The sequence below is a fragment of the Monodelphis domestica genome, chromosome 3 (assembly GCF_027887165.1).
Source record: "Monodelphis domestica isolate mMonDom1 chromosome 3, mMonDom1.pri, whole genome shotgun sequence".
Classification (NCBI taxonomy): domain Eukaryota; kingdom Metazoa; phylum Chordata; class Mammalia; order Didelphimorphia; family Didelphidae; genus Monodelphis; species Monodelphis domestica.
In genome coordinates this window covers 41,523,464-41,543,492 of record NC_077229.1, presented here as the reverse complement: position 1 = coordinate 41,543,492, position 20,029 = coordinate 41,523,464, and the positions used below count along the sequence as shown (strand labels likewise).

At 43.0% G+C, this 20,029-nt stretch overlaps 1 protein-coding gene across 1 annotated transcript; it reads right to left on the bottom strand.

Annotated features, from left to right (window-relative positions):
* Positions 1-6,933: 6,933 nt before the first annotated feature.
* Positions 6,934-19,965, bottom strand: LOC100028841 (2'-5'-oligoadenylate synthase 1-like). The gene is made up of 6 exons (XM_056821709.1): positions 18,976-19,965; positions 18,412-18,700; positions 12,787-12,965; positions 10,672-10,901; positions 8,294-8,447; positions 6,934-7,505 (listed from the first exon to the last, which is right to left on the bottom strand). Exons 1-6 carry the CDS (start codon positions 19,165-19,167, stop codon positions 7,452-7,454), a joined length of 1,098 nt encoding a protein of 365 aa, XP_056677687.1. The 5' UTR covers positions 19,168-19,965; the 3' UTR covers positions 6,934-7,451.
* Between the last annotated feature and the right edge of the window lie 64 nt (positions 19,966-20,029).

The window sequence follows — 20,029 nt, the reverse complement described above, 5'->3', positions numbered from 1 at the left end:
ATCCAGTATCAAAATAATTTGGGTAGTTTGGTCTCCCATACTGGAATGCATTATTAAATCCATTATTAAACCCATAATTTCTATATCCATTTTGCCTGAATCCATTAAAGTAATTAAATCTATTGCCTTGGTTTCCCCTGAAGCTTTGTCCAAAGAATTGTCCCCTAATTCTGCATTCTCTCATGACACGACCAGGTCTGTTACAAAGAAAACATCTTGGGATTTGTTGGTATTGTCTGGGGTTGTAATTATTTCTGGGTTGTCTATAAGTTCTTAGTGCAGCTACCATTTTCCCTTGTACTTCATTGGATTTCAGTTTTTGTCTAAGCTCTCTAATTTCTTTGGTTATGTTATCAATTATATCATTTTCTCTTCTGAATGCCTATCTTTCTTATCTTGGAAAATATAGTTTGCAATTCTACTAATTTCATCAAGACCCATGTCAAGCCAATTTGGACAGTTACTGCAAAAATAATTTCAGACCATAGGGCATGCATTTTCACAAACTGCCTATGATTATGATTTATGTTTTCATCTGTTAAAGTATCTAACCCAATCCATTTTTCTGCACAGTCAATAATTGAATAGAGGAAAGTGGAGGGAGTCTCTCCCACTTCCTGCTTTAGGTACTCAAATTTAGACCAGGTTCCTGGGTGTCTGGAATTCTGCCTCATAGTTTCAATTATTGTCTCTCTGGCTGTAGTTAAGTCTCTGTACCCTGCAAAAGAGTTATATTCCCAATCAGGATCCCAAGTTGGGCAATCAGCAATTCGGGGGTTATTATTAGTATCCTGTATAATCTGCTATTTCTACCTTTTTGTTAATAATTCATTCATAAGAATATCAAAGTCCACATAAGAAGGATTGTAAAGCTTAACCAAATGCTTGAACTGCTTTACAACACCCATGGGTTCTTCTTCATATGATGGAATATTTTTCTTAAAACTATCTATATCAGCTTGTGTAAATTTTTTGTGGCTCATGAGATTCACTATACCATGCTCTGGGGACACTATGGCTACCTCCCTTAAAGGAAACTTATGAGCTGGTTTGCTTTCTAATGCTTCAGTTTCCATTTTTAATTTAGTTGGTTTATCTGAATTAGTTGCACCCTCTAATTTAGTCGCTTCATGTTCTTTAGTTTCTGCCATTGTCCCTTTAGCCTTGAGCAATTCCTCATAGTGAGTTTGCCTTCTATCTAGTTTAGTCTCTAGATAGTTCACTTTTAGCCTTAGATCATTCTTTGCAGTAGCTTGCTTGATGCTTACTTTTAAATGTTTATAAATAACTACAAAGAATGATTTGATCATCATGTAAAAGCACATGATAAACAATAGTAGCACAGGGACATGTGAGTTTAGTTGTAGGAATGTCAGTGAGAGTACTGGCATTAGAAAGTCATAGGCAAGTGGGGGGAGGGAACATCCTGCTGACTCACCCTGACAGTGCTAAGCTGCACAAGATCATGGCTAGCACTGTTAAGGATTTGTCAAAGTATGGGTTAAAAATTGCACCTGATATAATTCAAAACTAACTCCCCATTTGGTACCTAGGCCATACTATTGAAAAAGTTAATCAAATCTCTCACCACAACTTACAATTAAGGACTGACCACCTCAAAACTTTAAATGACTTTCAAAACTACTAGGGGATATAAACTGGGTTCATCCCTTTTTGAAAATCACCACAGCAGATCTCAAACCTTTGTTTGAAATTCTGAAAGGAAATTCCTCCCCCACTTTCCCCTGCTCTTATAAGAAAAAAAACTTTTGTTATAAGCAGAGATTCTCTAAGAAGGAAGGAGAAAGGAGAAAGGGGGGAAATAGTGGCAATGCAGTGGTCCTGAACAACCCAGAGGGATATAGGAGAAAAAAACACTATCCACATTCAGAGGAAAAACTGTGGAAGTAAAAACACCAAAGAAAAACAACTGCTTAATGACATGGGTCGAAGGGATATGGTTGGGGATGTAGACTAAATGAACATCCTAGTGCAAATACCAACAACATGGAAATGGGTTCTGATCAAGGACACATGCAATACCCAGTGGAATTGCGTGACAGCTATGGGAGGGGTGGTGGGAGGGGAGGGAGGAATAGAAAATGATTTTTGTAACCAAGGAATAATGTTTGACCAAATAAGAAATAATGTCAAAAAAAATATTGTTAGGGACAGCTAGAGGGCTCAGTGGATTGAGAGCCAGGCTTAGAGACAGAAAGTCTTGGATTCAAAGCTGGCCTCAGACACTTCCTAGCTGTGTGACCCTGGGCAAGTCACTTAACCCTCATTGATGAGCCTTTGCCATTCTTCCCTCTTAGAACCAATATGCAGTATTGCTTCTAAGGCAGAAGGTAAGGGTCTAAAACTGTTATTTGTTATATGGCATGAATCTCTGGGAACAGACATCAATAAAAATTTTTGTAAAGAGATTTTCAAATCCAATTGAGGGAAGAGTTCAAGGGAATGAGGATCAGTAGGGAAATGAAGAGAAGGGGAAAGAAGGATTTCCAATTTTGGAAAATTTTATCCATAGGCCAGCTTGTACACTAGACCTTTCTGGAAGCTGTAGGTCTTCAGTACCTCCCAGGCTTCAGAAAGCATCAGTGCACATCAATGAAGGGAAGTAGACTACTCAAAGATAACCAGAGTGCCATCTGGTGGCCAAATAAATATGACTAAATAATTAATCAGGAGACAACTTCATTATTTAGTCGGTCAATTAGCATTTTATTAAGCATCTACTATATACCAGGCACTGTGCTAAGCACTGGGTTTAAGGATTTCATAGTCTGGTAAAGGATACAACGTAGAAACAACTCTGAATGGACAAGATACACACAAGATAAATTGTTTCAGAATCAGAAACCTTAGAATCAGACTGTTCTTGAGGGGCAGGGGAATAAGGGAAAATTATTTCACAAAAACCTATTAGTTTGAAAGGGAAGGAGGACTGGGAAAAGCTTCTTGCAAAAGGTAGAACGTTAGCTGAGATGTGAAGGAAAGAAGCTAAGAGTGGAGATGAGAGGGATGAACCTTCCAGGAATGGAGATAACCAGGGAAAAATCTCAATTGAGGGATGGAATGTCACGTGGGAGAAATAGTAAGGAGTGGAACGATTGTAATTCTCAAGAGGCAGTATTTTTAAATTCTAAGTTAATTTATTGATTGACTACTTAAGACGATCTAAACTGGCCAGTCGACTCCCTCCATAATCCAAAATGATGCCCAAAAGAGGGAGCAGGGCAAAAGGGGGAGGGGATCGGTCAAAAGAGCAGGAATCCCTGCTGCTCAGGCCATTATTTAATATATACTCCCTTGTGATCTCACCACTCCCTATCCCCCCTGGATATCCCAAGTCATTTCTGATTCATAAATAGCTACGGAAGTAGAGGTGGGCTTAGAAATCCCAACTCTTCCCTCATTATTTCATCCCAGGTAGGGGAGAGTCTTTGTCCAAAGAATGAGGACCCTCACATACTTTTTCCTTCCCATTTCATGACTATGTCTGTCCAATTTGGCCACAGAGTCAGAGTTCTCCCTGGCTCCCAGCCCTGCCCTTAATCCTGTTATCCTTTTAAGATTTAAACAAAAGAAGGAAGGATGCAACTCCGTTTCATAAGGTGGAGGAGAAACTTTCAGAATCAGAAACCTTAGAATCAGACTGTTCTTCACTTCACTATCCATATTCAAAGGAAGAAACTGTGGGAGAAGAAACAGAAGAAAAACAGCTGCTTGATCACATGGGTCGATGGGGATATGATTGGGGATGTAGACTCTAAACAATCACCCTAGTGCAAATATCAATAATATGGAAATAGGTCTGGATCAATGACACAAGTAAAACCCAGTGGAATATGGAAGGGGGTTGGGGGGAGAAAAGGGAAGGAACATGAATCTTGTAACCATAGAAAAATATTCTAAATTAATTAATTAAATAAATGGAATTAAATCTTAAAAAAGAATTGGACTCTTCTTGAGGAGAGAAGGAATAAGGGGAAATTATTTCATAAAATATTCTCATTCTGTATTAATTTTCCCGAGGCCAGTGTCACTAGATCAAAAAGTTCATGGAAGTGGGTGAGAAGGTAGAAAACTGAGAAGGTAAGAAGGGTCTGGATTATGATGGTTTTAAAAGCTAAAGAGAAGAGGCTATAAATGATCCTGGAGGGAATAGGGAACTATCAGAGTTTATTGAACAAGTTGGGAGTGACATGGTCAGACTGTTAGGAAGATAAGTTTGGCAAGTGAATGGAAGGAGAGACTTGAAGCAAAGAGACCCATTAGCAGGCTTAACATGAGATGAAAAGTATGTTCATCAGGGTGATTTGGGTGTCATAGGAGAAAAGGAGATGTATACAAAAGATGTTACAAAGGTAGAAGTCATAGGTTTGGCAACTGAATGAGTGAGAAGGCAAGGATGACACCTAGGATTTGAACCTGGGTGACTAGTAGGATAGTGGTACATTTGGGGGCATCAGGAAGAGGAAAGGGAGGAAGAGAGGCAGAGGCAAAGAGTCAAGTTTTGGACTTGATTGAGTTTAAGATGTCTATGTGACAACCAAGTTGGGATGACTAGGAGGTAGCTAGAGAGGTGAGACTAGAAGTGGGGAAAGAGATTAGGGTTTGACAAGTAGATGTGAGAGTCATCTGCATAGAGATGATCATTGAAACCATAGGATGAGCCTCACCAAACAAAATAGTTTAGAAAGATGAGACAGAACCTTTTGGGTCCACCAAAATTAGTGGATGTGGCCTGGTTGAAGATGCAACAAAAGAGACCAAGAAGGATTGGTCAGGTTGGAGGAGAATCAGGAGAGGGGTATCCTTAAAACCTAGAGAAAGGAGAATATCAAGAAGAGAATGATGACACTGCCAAATGCTGCAGAGAAGTCAAGGGGAGTATCAGAGTATTGGGAAAAGGCCATTGGATTTGGCATTTAGGAGATCCTTGGCCTTCTTAAGGAATTTAGACACAAAACACAGAGAGATGAGATGTTAGGAGGGAGGGAGGAATTAAGTGAGAGTTTTTTGAGGATGGGGAGAAATAAACATTTTTTGTAGCCAATGGAATGGGAGAGACTGAAGATCAATGAGAAAGTGGGGATGTTAGAAGGATCACTTTGCTGGAGACAGAAGAATGGAATGGGATAACTTGTATACATAGTGATTTGACAAGGAGAAGGGCCACCTCTTCATGGGAGATAGGGGTAAAGGAGGAGACAGTAGCAGAGAACATCTGGTGAGATAAGGAGAAAAGAGAGAGGCTTCAGCCAACAGTCACAATTTTTTCAGTGAAATGTGAAGCAAGGTACTCAGCTGAAAGAGAAGGGGGAGACTTGAAGAGGGATGAAAAAATTTTGCAGAACCACTAGAAGGAGTGGGCTATCACATTGCTCATAAATATCACTCAAGATTTGGACCCAGTTCTTCCTAACTTCAAGACCAGAATGCCATTCACTGTGTTGCACTGCCTCCATCAGTTCTATGGATGCAAGGTATAAATTCTGGCTCAGGACCAGAGGCTGGCATCTCTGACAAGAATAACAATTTGCATGTTCACTAATTTGACAGATCTCATTAATCAAAGACTGATTATCTCCAATGTGGATTATTTGAGTCTTTACTTTTCCTCCACCTTCTTGCTCCTGGCCTTTAAACCACTGATCTTTTCCTTTGTCCCTCTCCTAGGTGGAAGACCAGGAAAATAAAAGGTGTTGACTCTGCAGCCATTTTTGCACCCTGAGACTGTGATTCCCAACACACCAGTACAAAATAATCTCAAAGCCCATAAGGAAAAATAAGGATGACCAAGGAACTCATACTTATTCAGCTGTTCAATTGTGCCCAACTCTTCATGACCCTATTTGAGGTTTTCTTGGAAGAGATACTGGTTTGCCATTTAATTCTCCAGCTCATTTGATAGATAAGGAAACTGAGGCAAACAGGGTGAAGTGACTTGGCCAGGGTCATATAGCTAGCAAATATCTGAGGCAAGATTTGAACTTCCTGACTCCAGACTCAGCACCCTATGCATTATGGTGCCTACCTAGCTGCCCTGGCACTCATACACTGCCCCACAAACCTTCACTTTCTCTTTTGTCCCCTTCTTCACCAAAGTAAGTTCCTGCTCACTTGCTCCATTGGCCCTATCAGAAAGTGTCTCTTTCTTTCTTCTTTCTTCATGTTTCTGTTCCAAGCCCTTGAGACTCACAGTCTCACTTTACCCCACCTCTGCCAAGAGGTTCTTTTCTTCCTTTTATCTCTGCTCCTTCCCTGTTATATTCCACTCTAGCACTGAAATGCCATTTTCTCCAAGAAGTCTTCTTGGCTGAATATCTTCTACTTTTCCAAAGCCAAATACTCCAACAAACATAGCTTTATAGGCAAGCACACCTACTTCACTTGTAAGCTATGAGCCCCCCACATCAGGTGTCTATTCATCTAGGATGCCCAAGTGTATAGTCAGCTTGGCTCTAGGAGGCATAATAGCTCTATCTGGAATCTTGCCCACCCTTCTTTCTCTCTCTGTCTCTATTAAGTCTGTACCTCCGGCCCCAGAGACACCTCTATGACAGAAGGGCAAGAGGTAAGCAAAGTGGGTTTTGCCCAGGGTCACACAGCAAGGAAGTGTCTGAAGCCAGATTTGAACCAAGGTCCTCCTTCTGCCAGGCCTGGCACTCCATCCACTATGCCATCTTTCTCTACTTCCTGGAGGGGTTCAGGAGAAGGGCCACAAGCTTGGCCTCTCTGTTCTCCTCTAAGGCAGAGTACTGGCCTGGAATTATAGCTATCTGTTGCCCCCCCCCCCCCTTAAATATTACTTATCTAGGAGCAAGATTTTTATGTTTACATTAAAAAGGTGAGAAGACCTACTGGCTTGGCCTCTTTCCACCAAACCTTAGTTATGCGCATGATAACCATGATTAGGGAATATTCAGCTGATAAATCCATTTATTCAAATAATTAGCAAACAGAAATCAGAAAACCATACAGATTTAAATATGGCAGGAGATACATAGTAAAGGAGCTCTCCCACTGGGAAGAAGATCTTGGAGCTCACCCGTAGGGTGGTCCCAGCCTCCCCTAAAAGGCAATTTCCCAAAGATGAGGGGAGTGAGCTCCCAATCAGGGGCACACTGAGAAGTCAGTTTCCCTTTCACAGCTGTCATTCCAAATGTCTTCTCTCTTTCTCCAGGGGTTTCTCCTCAAAGAGAATCTGGAACTTCATGGGTGTCCCTCCAAAGAATGAAGAATGTAAGCCAACTTGCACCCACACACACACACACTTCTGGGGCACATTAGCATTCTCTCCACTAATCCAAACACATATTCCAGAAGCAGAAACAAAACAGGCGTGTCCTGACCCTGTTATGGGGAGGGGGGTGTTATAGGGTCCCAAACATTGCATCCTGGTGTGGAGGATTCTGAAGATGATGCATGTCTGCCTGTAGCTATGGCTTGTTGATTAGGTTCAAGACCTTGCTGGCTTCCAGGGTCTGCTCCACCTGAAAACATGAGATAAACACTTTTGCTTTAGAGGAGCCATCTTGCTCCTGATAGGGAAGCATGGGGCAGGGTGGGAGGGACTCCCTGGGCTCTAGGGAAGTCTCAAAGTGGAGCAAAGCCTAAATACTGGTCCTGTTTCTCCCACTGACAGGCCACATGGCCTTATTCAACACATTTATCCTCCCTGAGGGTCAGTTGCCATGTCTGTCAAATGGGGATAGTACAAAATGGACAGGACCCAGCAATGTGACTGTGAAAAGCTAAAACCAAAAGCTAATGTGATCTTCTAATGAGTCTGAGGTCACTAACAGGTCTTGGGAAATGACTGCTCCAGGGTTTACTGGGGGATTTAGCATCTATCTAATAGAAGGACTCTGTTCAGTTCTGGGGACCAGGAAAGCTCACCTAAGTCCCAAGGCAGTGTGTTCTCTTGTGTTCTTTTTTGTTCTCTCTCCTCACACTCTCCCCCCCTCCCTGACTCCCTATCTTCCTGTCTCCCCCTCCTTCCTCCCTCTCTCCCCCCCTCTCCCTTCCTTTTTCCCTCCCTCTCTCCCCCTCTCTTCCCCCCCTCCTCTCTGTCCCTGTCTCTGTCTCTCTCTTTCTCTCTCTCTCTCTCCCTCTCCCTCTCCCTTCCTCTCTCTCTCCCTCTCTCCCCCTCTCTTCCCCCCTCTCTCTGTCCCTGTCTCTGTTTCTGTCTCTGTCTCTCTGTCTCTGTCTCTGTCTCTGTCTCTCTCTCTCTCTCTCCCTCCTTTCTCTCTCAAACACACACAAGAAGGCTCTGACTCACCGGCACTCTCCATGGCTCTACCCTGGTCCCATCATAGTTTTGAAAACAAGGGGCAGATGACCACCTTTGAGCTTCTTGTGCCAGCTTGTCCCAGCGCCATCGACTTCCACCTCCCACATCACCAGTTGGATCAGCTGGGTCCAGGATCACTGGCCTGTAGGGTAGGGCAGAGAGTTTAGGCTAAGGAAGAGATTCCTCCCAGAGAGCCAAGAAGTCACTTGTTCCAGCCCTGTTCCTCCCTAGATATGCCTGGCACATGAGTTTTGTGATTGATCAATGTGCAGAGATGAGCTGGTGGGTCCCATCCTAAAGGAAATAATCACTCAGCACAGGAGAACAACCAATGGGAATGCTCCCCTGGCTTTTCCACCTCTTAACCCCTCTTCCCCATCCCCTATGCACATTTGGGTTAAAAAAAAGAAAAAGCTGAGACTGATGTGGGCAGTGAGGGGCAGGAACAGGCACAGGCCCTCATACTCTGCAATCTTGCATTTCTCACCAGTTAGCACTAGTTAAACAACTGCAAAAGCTGTAGTTTCAGCATTAGGCAAGTATGAATTGTAGACTGATCAATTTCCCATTCTGTATACTGGATCGTTAATATTCTATACTGGGCATCAGCTTCGTGCCTAATCTGTTTTATTAAGTACTCATATTGTTCTCAGAAATCGTTCCCTATGGTGGTCCTCCAATGTACCGCATCACTTCCCCTACCCCATGTTCTCACTCTAGAAGGGTGAGACCTCTCCTGCATTGACAAATGAAGACTGGGTGGACAATGGGGGAACATGGAACCTATACACTGGGGACTCTGGCATTCCAGAAGAATCCCCTAATCTGGCACGTGCTCCTTATTCCCTATGGCAACAACCCCCAAAACATCCTTCCACCTGAGTTTGGAATGGGAGATTCCAAGCTACCAGACCCCAATAAATATGCCAACCCTGATCCACAGGGTATGGAAGCTGCCTCTTCTTGATAGAAGCTCCACTCCTCGGAGGAAGCTGCCATTTTTATAGTGGAGCTGCTATTCCATACTATCAGCTCCAAAGAGGCTACTCTACTAGCCCGTGAGCTTATCCATCAGCCCTAGGGCTTCCTGATTAGCCCAAGACTATTCCACCTGCTATCCCACCACCAAAAATCACTTCTTCAACTAAAATTCTTTTCTTACTTCTGGACTGAATGGAGTTTGAGTCTCCTATTCTTGGGGTGAGACCCTGCTACAAATTTGGGTGTGTTTCTCCCACATCAAGACTACTACAGGAGAACAGAACCTGTGATTTCACTGGTATAGGGAACTCTCAGGTGAGAAAATTCCCTCTATCCGTGTAGGTCTACACCTTCTCTGAAAGTTGTCTCTTTTTTTAAACCCTGAGTATTGACTCCAAGGCAGAAGAGTGTAAGGCTAGGCAATGAGGGTTAAGTGACTTGCCCAGGGTCACACAGCTGGGAAATGTCTGAGCCAGATTTGAACCTAGGACCTCCCATCTCTAGGCCTGGCTCTAAATCCACTGAGCCACCCAGCTGCCCCCTGAAAGTTAAGTCTTAAAAATGGAGTTTAAAAAAAAACAACCTGTACCTTCCATATTAGAATTAATAACAAATATCAGTTCCAAGGTAGAAGAGTGGTAAGGCAATGGGTTAAATGACTTGCCTAGGGTGACACAGAGAGGGAGCATCTGAATAAAATTTGAACCCAGGACCTCCTCTCTTCAGGCCTGGTGCTCTGTCCACTGAGTCACCTAGCTGCCCCTTAAAACAGGAGTTCCTAATGTTTTCTATGTTTTATCCTCCTTTGGACATCTAGTGAAGACTTAGAGACTCCTCAGAAGAATGTTTTTAAGCTCATAAAATACAGGGGATCACAAAAAAAAACCATTATACTGAAAGACAGTTATCAAAAATTTAGGGTGTCCTAAAATCTTAGTCCAGTTTTAAGACTGAGGATCTTCTGGTCCTGTCCCCCTGAAACATATTACACACTTTCCTAGCATCCCCTGCCCACCCCCACCCCACTGGTTTCATTTTGCTTGCCCTGAGCACAAAAATGTCAGGTTGCATCCCCCAACAGCCCTCAGTCCTGGTCTCCTGACTCAGAGCCCAGTGCTTTCTTCCCTAGAGCACACAGATTCTGAGGAGCATTCTAAACTGGGAGATAAGACTTGTAGGGAGAAAAGCCGCTTATGTTGGACATGGCTCCAATTGGGCTCTTTAGAGTTAAATTTTTCAGGCAAACATTTACATTTTAGAAATCAGCAAAAGCTACAAATTAGGGGCTTGATTTGTGGTTTTATGGATGGAGTCTCAGGAGCCTGGAGCCATCAGTTGGGAAGTTTTGCCAATGCCCAGGGTAAGGGACACCGTATCTCTGCTACCTGTGTTTCCGCAGCTGACGACAGAGGTAATCCGTAATGGCCTCATTATCAATGTCATAATTGATGGTCCAGTAGATCATGAGTTCTTGGTATTTCTGGATCAGGTATAGGACTGTCTGGAAGCCTTGGGCTGTGATAAATCTAGTTTCCTGGCTCCCATGCTCCCAAGCATAGACAGTCAGGAGCTCCAGAGCATATTGAGGAGGGAGGGAGTCCATTATCTCCTTGCACTGAGAAGTAAGAAGAAGCAACTGAGAATGATGGTAAATACCAAGTGATACCATATCAGCTGGAAGAGACTACAGAAGCTGTCTCCTCCAGGAATCATCCTGACTAAGTGGTCATCTAGCTGTGACTTGGAGGGGGCCAGGGAGGGGGTCTTGGCCATATTTCTGGAGATGATTCTACTTTGTGGTGACCTTTAATTGTTAGGAAGTTTTTCCTTACAGTGAACTAGCCTTACTTGCTGTTCTTTGCATAATATATTCTATGGCTGGATTATTTCTCTTCGCATATCTGCCTCCTGGCTTCCTGGACTTCCTTCAGGTTCCAGCTAAAAGCTTACCTTCTACATGAAGCCTTCTCTGATTTTCCTTAATGCTAGTACCTTCCCTCTATTGATTGTCTCCAAATCATCCTATCTATATCTTGTTTGTACATAAGTGTTTGCATGCTGTCTCCCCCATTAGATTCTTGAGTGCTTAACACTGTGGCTGGCACATAGTAAATATTTAATCAATCTCTCAACTTGACTTCCCTGCAGCCTCTGCCTATTGCTCCACATTCTACTTTCTGGAGCCAAGCAGAACAGGTGTAATCAGTTTTGCATAAAACAATCCTTTAATATGTGAAGACAGTTATTATCACCTTGAGCTTTCTCTTCTACAGTCTAAGTGTTGTGATGGTGGTGGTTGTAATGCAGTCATGTGTGACTCTATGGGACACCATGGACTTCTGTTCCTGGGGTTGTTTGGAGACAGTTCTCAAACTACAATTCTTAGCATTCTCTTTTCCTTTTCTAGCTGTCTCTGCAGAAATAGAAGCAGGGGCAGCATAGGACTGAAAACTCACTTTAGCCTTTAGTTTGTCAATGTTGGAAGTGATCTCCAAGATTATCTAGTCCAACACCTTCATTTTATCAGAGGGAGGAAGGAAGGGGGGGAGGGAGAAAAAGAGAGGGAGGAAGGAAGGAAGGAAGGAAGGAAGGAAGGAAGGAAGGAAGGAAGGAAGGAAGGAAGGAAGGAAGGAAGGAAGGAAGGAAGGAAGGAAGGAAGGAAGGAAGGAAGGAGAAAAAGAGAGAGGGGGAAAGAGAGGAGAGAAGGAGAGAGACAAAAGGAGGGAAGGAGGAAGAGAGGAAAGGAGGGAAGGAAGGAAGGAAGAGAGAGGAAGAGAGGAAGAGAGGAAGAGAGAAAGAGAGAGAGAAAGAGAGAGAGAGAGGAAGAGAGAAAGAGAGAGAGAGAGAGAGAGAGAGAGGAAGAGAGAGAGAGAAAAAGAGAGAGAAAGAGAGAGAGAGAAAGAGAGAGAAAGAGAGAGAGAGAGAGAGAAAGAGAGAGAGAGAGAAAGAGAGAGAGAGAAAGAGAGAGAGAGAGAAAGAGAGAGAGAAAGAGAGAAAGAGAGAGAAAGAGAGAGAGAAAGAGAGAAAGAGAGAGAGAAAGAGAGAGAGAGAAAGAAAGAGAGAGAGAGAAAGAGAGAGAGAAAGAAAGAAAGAAAGAAAGAAAGAGAGAAAGAGAGAAAGAAAGAAAGAGAGAAAGAAAGAGAGAAAGAAAGAAAGAAAGAAAGAAAGAAAGAAAGAAAGAGAGAGAGAGAAAGAGAGAAAGAAAGAAAGAAAGAAAGGAGTCCTAATGGTTGAGGACCAAACAGAAGATTTTATATTTGATCCTAGAAGCAATCAGTAATAGCTGAAGTTTTTGAATGGGCAGCAGGAGGGATAACATGGTTGGAGGTCCACCCCAAGAAAAAGCCTTTTGGCAACTGAAAGGAGGATAGACTAGAGGCAAGAAGGCCAAGGAGGAGGCCACTGGAATTGCCCAGACAATAAAATGACCTGGCAATTGCCACAGCAGGGAAGCAGTGGTGAGACCTTATCCCACCCTAGATAACCAAGAAGATTCTTACCATTTTGTACCAGTGTTTCACCAATCGGATCAGACTTTTGAGCTTGGGGCATCTCTGGCTGAGGAATTGCTTCTGTAGTTCTGTGAAGCAGGTAGAGAATTCTCCTGCTGTCTGGGATTCTCTTATGAGATTGATGTAGATCTGGGGGTCAGGTTTCCTGAAGTCTGTGGTCAGTTGACCTGTTAGGGAAAACCAGTTCAATTCAGCCAGTGTCTTCAGCATCTCCTCTGTGCTGGGATCATGTGGGGAAGGAGCAGAAGTCAGGTTCTATCCGAGAAATATTTTAGTGTTTGAAAAGCATTTACTTTACAACAGACATGTGAAGTGGGTAGTCAAATGATCGATGTCCCAATTTAGAAATTAAATCTCTGAGAGGTGGATTGACTTGCCCACAAGTCACACAGGATCCAAGGCAGGATTCCCCCTTGGACCCCAGATACTCCATCCTTCTTTGCCTCTGCAACCTCACTGCCTTGCACACAAATAAGGTGAGACAGTCTGTAATAAGAGTCCAGCAGAGGATATAGTATCAGGGCAGACTTCAGAGAATTGGTAGGTTGAATTTGAAGAAGATCAGGAAGAAAACATTTTAGGCAGGGAGAAGAGTATGAATGAGAGCACATAGTTTTGATGAATGTGGCATGGCCACAAGGTACTGAGAAAGTCAGCCTAGCAAGAGCAAAGGGTATCACTGCTAAGACGAGAGCGTGTTGGACTTCGTAACAAGAAGAAGGAGTTCATAGATGGCCACTTCTGTTGCTTCTCTGGGTGGCCGTGGGCAAGTGACAGCTTCTCTGAACCTCAGTTCTGTCTTCTAAGAAAAAGGGTTCAATGATGTTCCTAGAGGCTAACTCACAGCTTGTGAGACACATATAAGATGGGGTCTGTCAAACACTTTGGGAACATTGAAGCATGTTGTTATTAGTCAGTTGGTTTATTAACTTTATTACTAATTAATTAATGCTGATTTTAAGACTTATTTCTTTTGGTTGTTTGTTATATAATATTTATATAATAATAATTATTATTATTAAAGAGTTTATTGTTTATTCTAGGCCAGGCACTGGGCTAAGTGCTAAAGTAACAAAGAAGGGCAAAACCACCATGCCTACCCTTCAGGAGTTGATATTCTAAAGGAAGCAACAACATACAATTAACTAGGTACAAGGCCAGTATTTACATTAGAAATAAGAGGTGATTGGGGGGAAATTGAGGGGGGGGAATGGGTGGCGAAAAAGAGTCTTTTTCAGAAGGTGGAATTTGAACTGAGTTGTGTTTTGTTTTTAAACCTTTACCTTCTGGGGACAGCTGGGTAGCTCAGTGGATTGAGAGCCAGGCCTAGAAATGGGAGGTTCTGGGTTCAAATTTGACTCAGACATCTGGCTCAAAACAAAAACCTTTACCTTCTGTTTTGTTTTTTTTTAAACCCTCACCTTCCGTTTTAGAATCAATACTGTGTATTGGTTCCAAGGCAGAAGAGTGGTAAGGGCTAGGCAGTGGGGGTCAAGTGACTTGCCCAGGGTATTACAACTAGGAAGTGTCCGAAGTCAAATTTTAACCCAGGATCTCCCAGGCCTGGCACTCTATCCACTGAGCCACCTTAGCTATTCTTTGAACTGATACTTAAAGGAAATTAATGTAATAATCCCTCTTCAATGTATCATTACACTGGAGAACAGTAGGAGATAAAGAAAGGAGGGGGCCAAATTGTGGTCTTTGTGATTTTTATCTACTCTTGGAGTTTTCCAAACAACTATTTTCAGAGGAGGAATTGGATTTGAGGTGGGGCAAAATTTCCCCTAGACATATCTCTGGGTGCCTATCAGTAAGAAGTCCCCACTTAAAATACAATTCTAGTTGTATGTGCTTATTTATGAGTTCTAGAAAACAAGAGTTTATTGTGAATCACCATTAATCATAGCACTAGGTCATTGGGATTTGGAGCTGGGAAGGAGCTTAGAGATCTTTTAGCCCAATTCCTTGGTTTCACCGGTGAGAAAATGGGAAAAAGTCTTCCTCGAGGTCCAAAAGAATAGCAAGTGACAGCACGGTAACCAAGGGGGAGCAACCAGGGCTTTGGAATAAGGCCCTAACATTTTGAAAACCCCCCATTATATGGCTCCAAGGAGTGCTTCCTCCCTTGGTGGACTCATTCACAAGCCAGTGGCCCCCACCCATGTAAACTCTCCCACAGGCAGCTTTACCCAGATCTCTGACCTGTTCCTTCCCTCCTGATACTTTCCAGGAAGCTCTGGACCCTGCATGCCCACTGATGGCCCCTCTCTAGCTCTAGGGCCATCTCCAATGCTCCTGAGCAGACCAGACCCACTCAGAATTCCTAGCTTCATCTTCCAGTCTGGACTCTCCCAGGCTAGATCTTCCTCCTGCTATGAGTCAAGCCCTCCTGAGCTTCACAGCATTTATCCGGTATTTATCCTTGAATTAAGAGACATTACTCTACATTTGGTGAAGTTAAGGATAATCAGCTGACTCCAATTGCACAATACCATTATGATTAGTTAGGTTATTATGGCTGTTAGGTTAAACAGCTGAGTAAGCTTTCTTCCTGTTAGATTATGAAGCATAGTAGGACTTGCCCTTTATTCAGTCACAGTTAAAGGGTTCCCCACCCTAGCTTTGATTATCTAAGTTCCTCACGGGGCAGGATTTCACAAGGTTATTCTTCATGGCACAAGATGATCATAAATTTAAGTGGGAAATTTCTGGCTATTTCGAGAGCCCTCAATCTCTAGCCCCTTCACTTGACTGGCTACTCTTCGGTAAAACATAACCTGCTTAACTCTTCCACAAGAGTCTTTTGCTACATGTTTCTACTCTGGGGACCCTGCCTCATTTCTGGAGAAATGAGCTGGAAGTGGTCACCCCTGCTCCTGCCTAATTTTAATCACCAACGAAAATGTATATTTCGAATTGTACCGGTCCTGAAAGGACTACGCCAATAGATTATTGTTTGAACTTAAAGACAATAAATCTTGTACCTTGGAAGAGGGGGTGGGAATAGGATCTAGGACCTCGAGGGAGGCTTGGGATCCTATTTGGTGAAGGGGATCGGTTCCTTTAATAAATAGTTATTGGCTCAAAGCTCTGCCTCAGTTGTTTTATGATAGATTGGACAGATTTCTGGCATTATATCAACATAGAAATTGAGACTCTCTCCAATATCTAAGTACTCATTTTCCTGATCTACTCATTTCCTGCTCCATTTTAGCTATACTCTCAAATATTCTACTTTCATATTCCCAAACTCAAAAATTCCTCCCTCTCATCATGATCTTTTATCATGTCATCTCTACCTCTGCCTTACCAAACCTGTTCATCCTCAGCACAATCACCACTCTAACCTCATCAGTTCTTTCCTAAGCCATCACCCTGAACTGGTTACCCTCTCCTCCCTTCACTATCTCCATCCCTTAGTGAACAAATACACCTTTATACTATCTTCTAGACTCAAAACCATTGTCCCCTGTCTTGTCTTATCACCAATCTCCTGTGGAATATAAGGCTGTTCCTTTACTTGTCTTTGTCTTTTTTTAACCCTTACCTTCCATCTTAGAATCAATACTGTGTATTGCTTCCAAGGCAAAAGATGGTAAGGGTTAAGTGACTTGCCCAGGGTCATAGCTAGAAAGTATTTGAGAATGGATTTGAACCCTGGCCTTCCTGCCTCTGGACCTGGATCTCAATCCCCCTGAACCACCTAGTTGCCCTTCCTTTATTGCTCTTTGAAACTCCAGTGAAAAAGTGCTTGGCATGCCTAGTAAGTGCTTTATTTTTCTATTTGTCATATATCTGGCTACCATCAATCTATCCAGTAACCACATAATCTTTGCTTAAAGAATTCTTTTTATTTAAAAACTACCCTTACCTTCTTGCTTGGAATCAATACTAAGTATTACAGATGAGGGGTAAGGGCTAGGCAATGAAGGATAAGTGACTTGCCCAGAGTCATACAGGTAGGTCAATTTTGAACCCAGGACCTCCCATCTCCAGGCTTTGTGTTCTATCCACTGATTCACCTAGGTACCCCCTTAAAGACTTTTAATAAAAAGAATCTATCACTAAAACAGTCTGTTCAACATTTTAAAAGTTCTAATTGCTTGAAAGTTTTTCTTGACATCCTAGCTCCTCCCTCTATGGCCAAGCAACACTAGTCCAATCACTCTTCCCAATTAAATTCCATCAAATACTTGAAGATTCTTCTCCTATCCCCATGATTCTTCTCATATCAAGGCTAAACATCTCCAGTCCCATCCACTGGCCTACTATATTGTTTTTGCCTTCTCACTGCTATGGGCACCCATTGCTTTAGGTGTTCTCTGTCTTTCTTCTACCCTGTAATAGACCCAATATGAAAGAGACAAAAATGCCACAGCTCCCGGTAGAAAGTTCTTGGCTGCTTTGGGTGTGAACCAACACGGGGAATTCTGATCTCATTATTTCCCATATATTCAATCATAATTTCTTTGCTGATGATCCTCAAGGCTACTTACTCATCTATCTGTAAGTGATTTCCATCTCCAAATGCCCTTCAGACAAATCAAACTGCATATCTCACAGACATCTCAAACTCAACATTTCTAGATTTCCTCCAAACATTCTCCCTTTCCATTCCTTATTACTATCAAGGGAAACTCTACCATCCCAGTCATCCAAACTCAAAACCCAAGAGTCATCTTCCACTTCTAACTCTAGCTTGCCCCACCAGACCCATATCAGCATGTTGAAAATCTTGTTGATTTTGCCTTCACCTCATCTCTCCTCCATACTCCCATCACAGCCTTGCTCTGGTGTGTCCTCTTCTCTCCTCTGATAGACACTTCCTTCACCTTAGGACAGTTCCTCATGACCTCACACCTAGACTATTGAATATGGTTTCCAGTCTACAAGTCACTCCCCACTAGAGGCATCTTCCTCTCAGCTCTCAGAAGGATCTTCCTCAATTGAATCTACTCCAGTGGCAGCCTGTTACCTCCAGTTTCAAATTTAAGGTTCTCTGTTTCACATTCAAAGCCCTTCATAACCATGTACCCCCCACTTCCAAGCTCTCCAGTCTTCTTCCACTCCCCTGCCATGTAATCTATGATCCAGTAATACTAGCATCCTCGATGTTTGTCAAACAGGACAGACCTTCTCCCAACTCCAAGCATTTTCTGGCTGTCCTCCATTCCTGAAATGATCTTCCTCCTCATCTCTGCTTTCCAGCTTTCCTGATCTCCTTTAAATTCCAATTAAAATCCTTCCTTCAAAAGGAAGCCCTTTCTGATCCCCTTTATTTAAATTTTAATACCTTCCCTCTATTGATTAGTTCTAATTTATCCACTATATAGTGTGTTTGTACACGTGGTTGTTTACAAGTTGTCTCTCCCATTAGACTATAAGTCCTTAAGAGCATAGATTGGTCTCTTTCTTTCTTTGTGTCCCCAGAATTCAGCACAGGGCCTGCCATCCATTACATACTTAATTAATGCTTATTTATAGGCTGTTGAGAGAAGTCAGCTGAAGTTGGGGCTGAGGGGAAAGACCTGGGCAGGGTTTGCTCTTCTGGTGGTGGTGTGTCTTCAACCTGGGCTGGGGGACCCAGGAATCAGGTTGAGGACTTCTTACCTAGAACATCAAAGGCTGGAAGCACATCAAAGTCCACCCACTGACTGATCTTGGTTGACTTCAGAGTAAAGCTGAGCACTCGAGGGTTGGCCCTGGAATTGACCTCAAACTTGACTTTAAACTTCCACCCTTGCTCATGCTGACATGTTTTCAGCTGTTTCTTAATTTCCTCAATGAACTCATTTCGGTGATCTATCTGGTCCCGAAAGCTTTTGAGATTGCTGAGAAATACCACCAAGTCTGCATCGGAGCATCCTCTCAGGGCTGTGCCTTTGCCAGATGAACCTCCCTGAAAGGAGCAGAAAGTGAGCAGTGAGATTATGCCTGAAGGAAGAGATCCTTGGCCCAGGGACAGAGAATGGCCATGGAAAACCAACTGCCCCCTCCCTCAGAATTCCTACTCTGGAAATCCCACCTCTGCTCTGCTCATTCCTGTGTTCCAAACCTAATTTCTAAGGGCCTCCAGAGGATCCTCCCCCTGCCTGGAACTTCTCCCTACCTTCACCCTTCTTCCCTTGTCCAAATTCTCAGATAAGCAGAAAAAGAAAGCAGCTCTGGGCTCACCTTCACAACCTTGGTCACCCGAACCGACTTTCCAAGATCTTGGAAGCATCTCTCCTTTAGGAAGGAGCAGATGATGTCAATGGCACATCTGATCTCTGTCCGGAAAATGGTATTAGGCAAGAGGTACTCCTCAATGTACCTGTCCAGGTCCCTTGCTTGGGTATTCCACAGCCTGTCCTGAATGTTGTCCATAGCCTGTGCTGAGAGAGTGAGGAAACTGAAAGCTCAGTGGTCAAGTGGCTGAGGACTTTACTACTTTATTTCTGCCTTAACTCCACCCCAGGACATTCCTCCATAAGAGAGTCTGTATCAGTTTCATTTTCCTGAACTGGGCTCAACCAGAGCTAGACGCTCTAGAATGTATCTATTTTTTACATATAAGTTTTACTAATACTCAAAATTGTTTTTAAAAAGTTGGAAACGTTTTTACAGGTGATTGGAGTAAAAAGAAAGTAAAAGAAAAAGAAAAAAGTTTTATTGATGCCTTTTGTGCTACACCCTGGTCTTCTTGGAAATAATAACCTCTCTTACCCGAGATGGAACCCTCCTTTGTAACAACAAAATTAAACAAAAAGAACCCTATAAAAAAATTTTCTGACGCTGTGAAGAAATTCTACTCTAGCCCCCATCTCTACCAGGAGAGGGTAGGGAAGCCTCAAACAATCCTCCACAGAGCCATGATTGTCTTTTCTGTCATCTGCATTCATTGGAAATGCTGTTTTCAAATCAGCTCAGCTCCTGCTGGTCAGCACCCTCTTCCCTATCAGTCCTGGGAGTTTATATTTGTAGGAGGCTCTCTTTGGCTGAACTGGGACCTCAAGAGGCAGCCTGGATGGGAAATAAATTTAGATCGTGTTTACTAAGTGCCAGGCTCTGTCCTAAGCACAGTCAACTGGATTTTGGAGGACTCCAAATGTGCTCCTGTCCCTTGGGAAAATGCCCTAAGGGTAGAGGGTGTGAGATATGGTAGTGATTCTTAAATGGAAATAAAGACTGAAAAACAAATACAGACAAGCACAGTCTAGTGCAGCAGCAGAAACTAGAGCTCAACCCT